At 54.5% G+C, this 12,112-nt stretch overlaps 1 protein-coding gene across 1 annotated transcript in view; it reads left to right on the top strand.

Annotated features, from left to right (window-relative positions):
• Positions 1–12,112, top strand: part of CCDC12 (coiled-coil domain containing 12) — a 47,284-nt gene that overhangs the window by 21,391 nt on the left and 13,781 nt on the right. Inside the window, exon 2 of the mRNA XM_039837587.1 lies at positions 10,689–10,756. Within this exon, the coding sequence (XP_039693521.1) occupies positions 10,689–10,756 (68 nt within the window). The remainder of the gene's footprint in view (positions 1–10,688; positions 10,757–12,112) is intronic.

Here is a 12,112-nt window from a genome sequence, read left to right as displayed (position 1 = left end):
TGGTGGAAAGAGCTGTGCGTGTGGCAGCAGGGCACCGGGCCTTGGCCGTCCGTGTTCCCAGACTGTCGGAAAGTGTGGGGTCTGACACACACAGACCTGAGTTAGGTGTCCGAGCCTCAGCCCCTGCATCCATGAGGCACGCCGGGCGGTACCCGATGCTCAGGCGCTGTTGGGAGGCTAACAATGTGGGGATGGGGGGAGCACCTTGTCTGTAGGGAGGAATTGGCCTGTAATCCCACCTCCCCCTCGGTGGTTCATTCATCCATTCACCATTGGTCCAGGTGCTGTCATGTGCCGTGTGGTAGGCCGCGGTGATGGACAGGCCTCTGGAGCTTCCAGTCTAGGAAGACAGATGACAAACAATCTGGTATAGCAAATCCAGCTAAATTCAAATGTCTGGGACCTGCCTGGGAAGAATGCCCTTCTGCTCAAAGTGTGTGTGGCCTTCGGCCTGTACAGGGGAACGTGCTGCAACCCACTAACCGTCTCTCAAACCGTGGAGTTTTGTGGTGAGGCAGCCTCACAGATGTGGTACCTGTTCCTCTAGCCTGGGGCCTATTGTCACTCACCCCTGAGGGAGTCAGACAGATCATTTGTGATTTGAACCTCATTTTTAAACATCAGAAGTTTGTCATCTACAGAAACCTGGTGAAAAATAACAGAGTAATATTAAAAAAGGATAATGTGTTCCATCCACATGTTACTACATTAAAAAATGTCAGATGTCAATCATTTTCTCTGCAGGTCGGCCTAACAGTGTTAAGCCTCATTTCCCAGCCTGGATCTGGGCCCTGTGTCCTGGGTACCTGTTCAGTCTGCTGTGCTTCCCAGAACTCAGCAGGCTATCTGCTTTCTTGGGTTTGGGGAGGGGTTAGGACAGGGGGTGGTGGTGAAAACAGAGGAAACATCTGGTTCCCCGGAGGATGTGGCAAGGGTCATAGGTCAGGATTCGAGGCGGACCCATCGCCGATGAACCCAGGTTGCCACTGTTTCCAGTGATGGGTGCTGAGTGGGGTCCTGCACCAGAGGGTGGACCCAAGTTACCTCATTTAATCCTCAGACCCTGCCCCTTCCCCCTGCTAAAGTAGCCCAACTCTGACGGGGGAGGAACCAGCCTCAGTCATGACTTACCTATCCGCCACATCCTGTCCAGGCCCGCTGCCCCGGCTGCCTGCACACACAGCGCCTCCTATTGGGGGACCTGGCAGGAGTCTGGAGCCTTGCCCAGCTGCCCAGAGGAACTGGTCCGAGGCTGGCTGCGTGTGAAGGACCTCAGCATGACCTTCCAAGCGTTTCTTTCCTTCTAGGGACATGGGGCACACTCACAGTGCTAGTTCCCTCATGCTGCCCTTGTTCTCTCACTTTTCTCGCCCCTGGCCAGCCTTTAAGGATGAACAGGTGGTTCTTTTTCCTTGGGAAAGCCTCCCCAGACAATTCTGGCAAAGCACCAGAATCCCCCCACCTGCCACACACTCCTCCTCCTCTGGCCCACTAGCCCCTTGAGAATCTGAAGAACTGTGGATTCTTACTCCAGAGAAAGGAGCCTTTTCACAGCTGGCCTGTGTATGTGTCCGGTCATTGGCTGGGATCCGTCCATGGACCCAGGCCGGGCGTTCCCACTCTGGTCTGTGAACCTAGTGTCTACTTCTTTTTCCTCCTCCGCGCCGAGCGTGGAGTACCTAGCACAAGGGAGCCAGTCCGTAGTCGTTGACTAGTAATCTGCTGGGGCGTTATCTGCTGCCTCTTTTGAGCATGGCTGGTTTCCCAGTTGCACTTGTGGCAAGAATAGGACCAGACATGGCTTGGGGTCAGCTTCCCCCCCACCCCCAACCTCTGCCACAGGCAGGACGACAGCATTCATCGGGGGCAAGGCCTGGTGATGGGCCTGAAGATGGAGCGTCGATGTTGGGGCCACCCCTGCCTCTTGCGAAGTGAGCCTTCTTTTCCACTGCGGAGGACAGTGTGACAGGCACTGGCCCCTCAGCCTTCATCAGTCTCCAGGCATCAGCCCTCAGCCCTAGTCTGCCTGGAAGCTGCCACACCCTTTCTCTTTGTCCCCTGAGTGCTGCCACCTTTTTTGTCCAGGGCGCCTTCATTCTCCCCGTAAGACACGGTCACAACCTCGGCTGTCTCTGACTCCTCCTCCTTGTCCGTCACAGCTTCAGGCACCCCCTCGTTCTCTCCCACTGCCACTGACCTAGATGCGGCTCGGATCCGCGGCTCTTCATCTCCGCTTTCCTTGCTGTCCTCCCAGCTTCCTGCTCCTGGCCTTTGTTCTCTTCTGCTCACAAACCTTTAGGGAATGCTCTCACCCACGGGAGCCCCACCACCCTCCTCTGCCTCACTCTCAGTCTGACTCTTGGCGAAACAGCGAACGGGGAGGCGGAAGATCTGTCCCCCCGCACACACTGTCTGGTGTCTTCTGGTGTCGTAACACTGCCCGTCTGTCCTAAAGGCTGCAGAGAGCACCAGGTGAGGAGGATGAAAGCGAAAGCTTAGCGTGGCCTTTGCAGACCTAAGCGGTCTGGGCCTGTTGCCCCTCAGCTTCTTTGCAGCCCTTCCCTTCCTGCCTGGCCAGACTCGCCCTGCCGTTCAGGGTCTGCTGCCTTGTCCACCCAAGCTCCAGGCTCTTCTCCTTCCTCCCTGGTCACTTTATTCTGGGCATAGTGCCATACTGTCAGTCTGATGGTCTTCGTTTTCATAGATGAGAAAACCAAGGCCAGACAGGTCAAATAACTTGCCCCAGGTCACACTGCAGGGCAAGATGGAGCCAGGCTGGCCAGTTGAGTTCCGGCCCAGAGGTGTTACACGCTAGAGGTGGTGTCAGGCCCCCGGGTGCAGGCGGATAAGGCAAGCATCTGTCCACAGGAAACGCTCCTCCTGCTGGGCAGACAGAGTGGGCACGTGAGCCAGGTAGCAAACTAAGTGCCAGGGGCCCAGAGTCAAGGCCTGAACCCACCAGGATCACTGCCTGCCCGGGAGAGTCAGAACCCCCGCCTCCCACCCCTTCCCCAGTCCCTGGGCAGTCGAGAGCTGTGCAGTTTCTGTGCCCAGGCGTGGTGGCATTCAGCCCAGGCTTATCACTGCATCTCCAGGGTGAGTCAGATTCCGGGTGACTGCCCTACCCCCTACCCCTAAGTGCCCTTGGAGCACAGCTCCTGCCACAGCCCCACCCGACAGGAAGTCCCTCTGCTCTGAGGACAGGAGACAGGGTGAAATTTTGCAAACCGCCAGGTTCACCCTTGGCATTGTCAGCCTCTTCCTCCCCACCCGCCATTCGTGCCCCTCTCTCTTTGACTTTTTTCTACCCTGGGCCCAAATCAGAACTGGAAAGGCTCAAACCGGGGCCAGTTTCACCTGTCCTTGGGAGACTAGGCTTTGGGGCCTTGTTCTCTGTCGATTGTTAGCAGTGGGGCTGTTTCCACGGCCGGCACACTGGTCGTACTGAGCTGACAGGGCACGCTCGCCTGGGCCTTGGGAGGTGGTTCTGTACCTGCAGTAGTGTCCAGCAGAAATGGGCTAATGGCGGGAGGAGCCTAAACCAGACGTCGGAGTGGCTCTCTGTCGACCCTTTCCTACCTCCCTCTTTCTCCTCTACAGGCAACAGCTCCTCTTAGGATAAGGGAGGGGCTTGTTCCTTGCCCCCTCAGGGCAAGCACCCCTGCCTCAGCACAGCCGCCCCTGACGGCCGTTCCCAGCCCTCATTGAGTCTTAAGCACCCTCTCTAACACATACGCACAGACCGAAGCTGGGGCAGGTCCAGGCTGGCAGTAGGACATCTCCCCGTCTCCTCCCGTGACTCACCCTCTAGGCTGCCAGAGTGCCCTTTCAGAGTGTCGCCCTGTGCCGAGCTCAGCCCCCCCGTGACGCTGGAGGAAGGCCCTGTCACCCCTTACCCCCGACCTCCATCAGTCCCGGCGGGGCCAGCCACATGGCTCTGCCCTGCAGGTCTCCATGGTGTCCTTGCTTTCTCTCATGTCTTTGCTACGTCCTGCCTTCTTTAGCCCCTTGCCGGCCTCCCGGTGGACACTGAACATTGAGTTAAGGGTTCCCTTCCCTGAGAACACCTGGCCCTTGCCCATTCCAGCACACCAAACTTTTAGTGACGCTTCCCTCGCCACCCCTGGCGCGGGCTTCCGCGTTCGAAGTCTGCTCCTCTGAGTGGCTTTAAGATCTTTGAGGGCAGCGTTCTCGTTCCAGACCCAGCAAAGAGGGGACCAGGTGTCCGAGGGGAGAGGGACCCTTGCCTTTGCCTGGGTGGGGAGGGTGGCAGGGAGAGGTGCAGCAGCCGCCCTCCTCTGCATTTTTGGTGGTTGACTGAGCTTCTAGTAGGGGTCCTGCATTTAGGCAGCAGATACGGATTGAGGCTCCTCCTCACTGCATATACCGTCCAGAGGCAGGTGTACTGAGCTGGTGAGGGCTCCTTCCAGGAGGAGACTGAGGAGCAAACACATCATTAAAACACCAAGTCTGGACATGTCCCCAAATTGATTAACCTCTAGCTGGTCTAATAAAAAAACAGAAAAGACATACATCATCAATACCAGTGGACATCACCACAGATCCTACAGACATTAAAAAGATAATAAGGGAATATTATATGCAACTTCATGCTAGTAAATTCAATAAAGTAGATGAAATGGATATTCCTTGAAAGATACAAATTAATGACTGAAGAAAAAAAAAATCTATAGCCCTGTATCTAAAACCTCACAAAGAAAACTTCAGGCCAGGCTGGCTTCACTGAAGTCTTAAATATTTAAGAAAGAAATAATACCAGTCTTGCATAACCCTCGTTTTATCTGTAAAGCTTTGTTCCTGGCAGAAGGATTTCAAACATTGTGAAACAGACCAGGCAGGCTCTGTTTTGGGTAGGGCTGTTTTTGAGAGCTCCCAAAGTCTTGCCTCGGAGGCCCCTTCCTCCTCTGGGCTCCAGGGTAGGTGAGGGCAGGGGCAAGGCCTCGGTGTGGAAACCTGGGCTGGGGTCAGGAATGTGGGGGTACGTCCAGGGACAGGCAAGCGGGCCGTGGGGTGGACCCCAGTCCAGGCTTTCCTGCCCTCCACCCACCAGTGTTGCTGAGAGCTGGGCTCTTCTGGGCTTGGTGGAGACAGTAGTGGTTAACCTGGCAGAGCTGATGAAAGTCATAGAGTCCAGGCTCTGAGTTGGGCCTGGAGGGGGTGCCCCCTACGGAGAGGGGCTTGAGGAAGGGGTAGTAAGGCCTGAGTGTGAATAGGCTTGACCCTGATGTGCAGCAGGCTCCATTGCCTGGCAACCTTGGAAGGTGCCTTGAGGAGCTGGCCTTTGAGCTGGCCTCCAGCGCTGGCCAGAGTGTGGGCACTTTGGTGTTTGCAGAATGGACATTTCGGAATTTGAGACAAAGGGTCTGATGTCTGGGTACTCTGGACAGAGGCCAGTGTGAGTGGCCTGCAGGGTGAGTAGAGAGGCCTTGGGAGGCTGTACCTTGAGGAGAATGGCTGTCGTCCTAGGGATGTGGGGAGCCAACGAGAGCTGTGAGCAGAGGGACAGTAAGTTCTGACCAGTGTCTTCGAAGGGGACACCGCCAATGTGGCTGGGTAAGGTGGAGAGAGGCTTCGGGGAGGCGGATGAGGAGAAGGCGAAGAGTGCTGCGGGTAGCTGTGCCCTCCGGAGTGGGGGGCGGCTGGGGGCGTGGCTGCAGTGCGGACCGTGCAGGTGGCACAGGAGAGGGGAGGAGGAGCAGGACTGTGGAGGCAGAGGGGAGAAAAGGCCAGGGGATTTGGGAGAGGTGTGTTTAAGGGAGGCGGGGTTTAGGCAGTAAGTGGAATTTAAAGGTCTCGGGGAGTCAGGTGTCTCTGGGTCCCCTGGGATGCTGTGCCTCTGTGGTGGGCCTGCACTCTTCCCACGGGTGTCGGCCAGGGCTTCCACCAGGACTCGGGCTGGCTGTGGCTTGTCTGAGCGCACACAGCCAGCTCTGGATGTGGGGGAGCACAGGAGAGGTGGCCGGGATCAGATGTTTTTACGAAGTGCCACTCTTGATACACTCATCTCCTTGGTGAGAACGCAGGGCAGGGGTCAGGACCTTGATCCAGACCTGAGCTGCCACTGCCGGGCTCCCCGTGGACTGAGGGCCGGAGGCGGTCGTCCTGTCAGCCTTCCGGTTCTGAGCCCTCTGTGTCGCAGGCTGGGGAGGGCCGGGCGGCTGGTCGCACCTCCTGCCCCTGCCCCTGCCCCGGGCACTGAGGGTCCTGCCTTGTGGCCTGGGCCAGGATCTCCCAAAAGCTATTTCCCTTCTCGTGAATGCTCACTGTCCATCTGAATCATTGTATAGCAGGGAGACCAGAGTGCGCCGTGTCCCCATAGTCATGTGGTCTGTTCTTTCTTCACCTGCTCCTGCCCCATGCATACAGCTTTCTCGTCCTAGAGCCCCTGCTCATTGCACGGCTGGGCTCATCCTTAACCTCACCCTGTCTGCAGACCTAGTCTGTACCCCACACACCAAACCGCGGGGCAGTTATTAAAAAACAACTTTTTAATTTTTCAATTATGGTTGATATAAAATTTATATAAGTTTCAGGTGTACAACATAGTGATTAGACATTTATATAACTTAGAATGATCACCCCAATAAATCTAGTTCCCACCTGACACCATACATAGTTACTACAATAGTATTGACTTTGTTCCCTATGCGGTACTTTACATCCCCGTGACTGTTTTATAACTACCAATTTGTACTTCTTAGCCCCTCCCCCCTTTCACCTAGCCCGCCAACCCCTTCCCATCTGGCAACCATCAAAATGTTCTCTATGAGTTTGTTTCTGTTTGTTCATTTACTTTTTTCTTAGATTTCACATATAAGTAAGATCATACGGCATTTGTCTTTCTCTGTCTGACTTACTCCACTTAGCACAATACCCTGTAGGCCCGTCCACATTGTTGCAGACGGCAATGTTTCATTCTTTTTTTTTTTATGATTAAGTAGTATTCCATTGAATATATGTAGCACCTCTTCTTTATCCATTCATCCATTGACGGACACCCAGGTTGCCTCTGTAGCTTGGCTACTGTAAATAATGCTGCAATGAACATATGGATGCACATGTCTCTTCAAAGTAGTGTTTTGGGTTCTTTGGATAAATATCCAGAAGTGGGGTTACTGGGTCCTCCTTTGTCTCTTGATATAGCCTTTGTTTTAGAGTGTTTTGTCTCGTCTAAGTATTGCTATCCCAGCTTTTTGTTTGTTTCCATTTTCATTAAATACCTTTTCCATCCTTTTACTTTCAGTCTATGTGTGTTTCAATCTGAAGTGAGTCTCTTATAGGCAGCATATGTAAGAGTCTTGTTTTCTTATCCATTCAGCTACCCTGTGCTTTTTGATTGGAGCATTTAAAACATTTGCATTTAAAGTTAAGTTATTGTTGGTAGATAAGTAATTATTGCCATTTTATTATTCATATTTTTGTTCTTTTTATTGTCTTCTTAAAGAAGATCCTTTAACTTATAATACGGGTTTAGTGATGATGAACTTTAGCATTTTCTTGTCGAAAAAACTCTTTATCTGTCCCTCGATTCAAAATGCTAGCTTTGCTGGGAGGAGCCATGTTGGTTATAGGTCCTGGCTTTTCATCACTTCGAATGGTTTGTGCCAGTCCCTTCTGCCTGCAAAGTTTCTGTCGAGAAATCAACTGCCAGTCTTATGGGTGCTCCCTTGTAGGTAACTAATTGCTTTTCTCTTGCTGCTTTTAAGATTCTCTGTCTTTAACCTTTGGCATTTTAATTATGATGTGTCTTGGTGTGGACTTCTTTGGGTTTATTTTGTTTGGGACTGAGTGTGACCTGGACTTGTATGTCTGTTTACTTCGTCAGGTTAGGGAAGTGTTCTGTCATTATTTCTTCAAATAGGTTTTCAATTCCTTGCTCTCTCTTCTCCTCTGGTACCCCCGTGATGAGAATGTCGGGATGCTCGATGTTGTTTCAGAAGCCCCTCATTTTCGCAGAGTCTTTTTTTCTTTTCGCTGTTCTGATTGGGCGTTTTCTGCTACCTTATTTTCTAAATCGCTGACTCAATCCTCTGCTTCATCTAATCTGCTATTGATTCCCTCTAGTGTATTCTTCATTTTAGTTATTTTATTCTTCATTTCTGATTGGTTCTTTTTTTATGTTTTCCGTCTCCATTTTTATTTCCTATCTCTTTGTCGAAGTTCTCACTGAGGTCCTTGAGCACCCTTATAACCAGTGATTTGAACTCTGCGTCTGGTAGATTGCTTGTCTCCATTTGACTTGGCTCTTTTTCTGGAGTTTTGTTCTGTTTCTTCATTGGGGACATGTTTCTTTGTCTCCCCATTTTGGCTGCCTCCCCGCATTTGTTTCTGTATGTTAGGTAGAGCTGTTATGTCTCCAAACTGCTGGGCATTCTTTTAAATGTCCTTTGATAGTTGGGTATTTTCTCCTTTGTTAATGAATAACTTGGCCTCTGCCAAGGCACTTGAGTGTCTCTGCGATTCCAGGAGGGTGGCGGCAGCCGTGGCCACTGAGTTTGCCGTTGCTCAAGGGCTGGGAACTTGCATGGTGTTTGCAAAGGACTCATTCCCAAAGGCCGTTCCCACAGTCCCCACCCCCTTCTGCCAGCTGGTCTAGGTTAACAGAGCCCCCATGGAGAGAAGCCTTCCTGGGGTTGCCCATCAGCCCACTTTGGGGGAAAACTGAGCCTTTTCTTAACCAAGGGGAGGCGTCTGTCACCCTCTTCCCTTGTGGCAGGCACCTCTGGCCATCAGGGATTCTGCTGGCTGGCAGTTGGCAAGGAGCTTTTTGTTTGACTGTCCCAGCCTCTGGCTTGCTTTATCAGTTAGCGTTAGTCAGGGAGGGTTGCATGTGTCAGTGTCCTCTGTGGAAGGCTCCCCCACCCCACTCCGCCCCAGCAGCCCCGGGAGCCATATGGAGTTCCCTCACTCGTCAGTTACGAGTTTGTGTTCTGCTCCCTTCCCTCTTTGGCCATCCCGGGTGAATGCTTCTCCCCCCTGGGCCTCCCTGCCCAGCACTGATCCCCACTCCAGCAGCTCCCCAGTCTCCCCTCCGGCTCCTTTTGCCTTAGGACACTGGCCAGAGCCCTCTGTGACAGGCCCCACCTGCCCTGACACTCTTACCAGCATTCACCTACTCCAGTCACCTACATGTTCTTCAGGCCACACCCCACCCACCTTTGCTCAGGCTGTGCTCCCCTCCAGGAATGCCCTTCCCCCTCTGTGTCCCCATCGGTAACACCCACATCTACCCATGCCTCGGTAGGAATGCGCCCCAGAACCATGTTGACCTCTCTCATGTAGCGGCTGTCACTCGTTCCTGCCGCCTTGTCCCATGAGACCAGGCTGCCCTGGGTTGGGAGAGTGAGGGGTGCGTCTTCATCTGTTTACATCTCAGAAGCCTTTCTCTGGGCCAGGCCTCCAGCCTGGTTTCGGTGGTCTTCTCCCCCAGAGATGTGTGGCCAAGGAATGGCGGGGTCTGGGTGTTCTCAGGGTCTCCACGGCGAACACTGGCAGGATGTGACTCAGAGTGAATGCCACTCTCGGGGAGGCAGTTGTCAGCAGCACACACAAACACCTGGGAGAGGCAGGACGCGCAGCTGTTTAGCTTCTGGTTTATGTGTCAGTGCGAGCTTGTTCTCATCTTCATCACAGCAGGTCCCCTGCGGCCCCTGGGGCTTACGCATGCCGCCTCAGAGCACTGCTCCGGCAAAGGTCAAAGGCACAGGCAGGTCATGGCGGAAACGGAGTGCACATGGACCCCCCGCAAGGCCACCTCTGACATGCAGGGAGATCTTGGACAGGGCTCACCAATGCACTGAAGGTGTGGTCACCACATTCGAACACACAACCACACGGACACACGCGTGCGCACACCTTGCGTGTTCATTTGTCCCCAGGGTGACTGACCCAACAGCAGCAGTCACATAGTGAGCGGGGAAGCCCAGGATAGCTTCCTCTGCTGCAGAGCAGTGTGGTGGTGTCCTGTTGAGACCCTTGGTGCACCTGGAGAGCAAGCATCCTGTATCAGGGTTGAGATGCACCTGACTTCTCTCGACTTACAAAGAGGTCGGCGGCAGGAGGAAGACAAAACCAGATTTAGAAGAAATGTGTCCCATGGAAACTAGTTCCTCTTCCCTCTGTCCCCCTGAGTACATTGCAGGGATGAGTCTTATAAGCCCGGTCCCAGTGTGAGTTATGCTACTCCTAAGGAACCAGGCAGACATTTCTGAGGGGCCCCTGGCCCGGGATGGGAATCAGGTCCTCCTGGATTGCTGGTGGCTGCCCTTCCCAGTCTCCCAGCTCAGTGGTGGCTCTATCCAGACCCACGAAGGAGGCTGGCGGCCTGCCAGTATGAGCCCTCTGTGGCACCGAGCAGCTTCACTCTCACCATCTGAAACCTTCCAGCTCCTCCTGCTAGTGTTCTGGGGCCACTGTGGGCCTGGGCCTGGGCTGGGGTCATGGGTGTTTGAATTTTGCCCAGGTGTCGAGGAGCGAGGGGTGAGGCTTCCGCATCGTGCCTGTCTGTTGCAGCAGGCATGTGCCCACTCAGAGGCTGGAATGCCAAGCTGCTCCTTGCCTGGGTGGCTGGCTCCCGAGATGTCCTATTCCTCATTTGCTGCCTGGGCAATATGGACTGGAAATAGGAGCGTTCATCTGAGCAGGTGGTTTCCTCTCTCCTTTTGCAGGACAAGGAGGATGGGGAGCCAAAGGCCAAGCAGCTCAAAGATGGGGAGGAGGAAGGCGAGAAGCACAGGTAAGGAAGGCCCCGCGCGCAGCTCTCTGCCCTGCGCTCTCCTCCAGCCCCCTGTTGCTTCCCACGTCCTCCCAGCTCTGCGTCCAGATCGCTTTCCTGTTCCTGTTCCTTCCTCTCCACCTTGTAAAACCTCACCCTTCGCCCTCGCTGGGGCCCTCTCTGCACCCCTTGCCCACTGGCCATCTGGCTCTTAGCCGCCGGCCTTTTGTTCCTCACGGTCTGTCTCCTCACTTCTCCTCAAAGCCCTTGCTTGGAACGGCTCTGTAGCAGCTGAAAATCGGGTCCAAACTCGCTGGTGTGTAAGCTCTGCCGGGGCCGTCCGGTCCGGGCCGGGCTGCTCTGGCTACCTGTAACCACCCGGCCACTCAGCGTTTCCCGACGGTGTCATCTCTCAGTGCTGTGCTCAGCCTGGGATTCTGTCCTCCTCTCCCCGTTTGACACGTCGGTCTTTCTGTAGAGTCAGCGCAGAGGCCTCTGCTTCTTTCTTTGTCTCTGCTCTCCCGTCCCCCTCAGTAGTTCATGTAGAGTATTTTGCCAAATCTTGTCACCTGGTTGAGTCAACCTGAGTCACCTAAACACAGCTCCTTCCCCCACGGTTGCAGGCACGTGAGGTTGGAACCTCCACAGAGCTGCTTTGGCGGCTGCTTTGTACCAAAAATGCTTGGGAAATGTCTTCGGAACCAGCGCGTGGGGTGGGGAGAGGCCGTGTGGTTGGTGTCTGAGAGCCGGGGACACCCTTCATGTGTACTAGCATGTCCTTGCCTGGCGTGCCAGGGGTCTCGTGTCCTCCTGCCTGTGCTCAGCCCCGAGAGTCTGCTTCAGGCACGGGGCCTGTGCAGGTACCTGCTTGTTTGGGGAGCTGAGGGAGTGCAGCGGGAGGGGAGGGACAGCGCCCTAGGGGGTGCTGGGACAACACCCAGAGAGAGAGAGGCCTTCCTGACTGCCACAGCCTTGTGCTGCCTCTGCCAGTGTGAGTGAACCTCCCACCCCCAGGTCCCTCATCTTTGCATTCTTGTTCAGGAGCCCTTCTCAAGTGGGATGGGGCCTTTTCAAGTTCATGGGTATGTGTGTGTGTGTGCGCACGTGCTCGTGTGTGTACACGCATGACTTGACAGGTGTGTTCACACTGTGGGGCCCCTGCCACCTTACTCGGGTTCAGAGATGGTAGCAGCTTTGCTGGGAGGCTAAGTGGCGGTGCTGGGACGCTGGCACCCTAGCACTGTGCTTTGTGGTTTCTTGCTGGGCCTTAGCGCACCCAGCACCTCAGGGGGCCCTCACTGGTGACAGAGACAAAGGCCGGGTGGTTGCTCCTTTGCCACGGGACCCTAGCGTTTTACGCTTTGGAGAGGGGTGCCT

The sequence above is a fragment of the Pteropus medius genome, unplaced genomic scaffold (assembly GCF_902729225.1).
Source record: "Pteropus medius unplaced genomic scaffold, Ma_sr-lr_union100, whole genome shotgun sequence".
Classification (NCBI taxonomy): Eukaryota; Metazoa; Chordata; class Mammalia; order Chiroptera; family Pteropodidae; genus Pteropus; species Pteropus medius.
The sequence above is the reverse complement of the archived record's forward strand: the minus strand, read 5'-3'. Positions and strand labels throughout refer to the sequence as shown.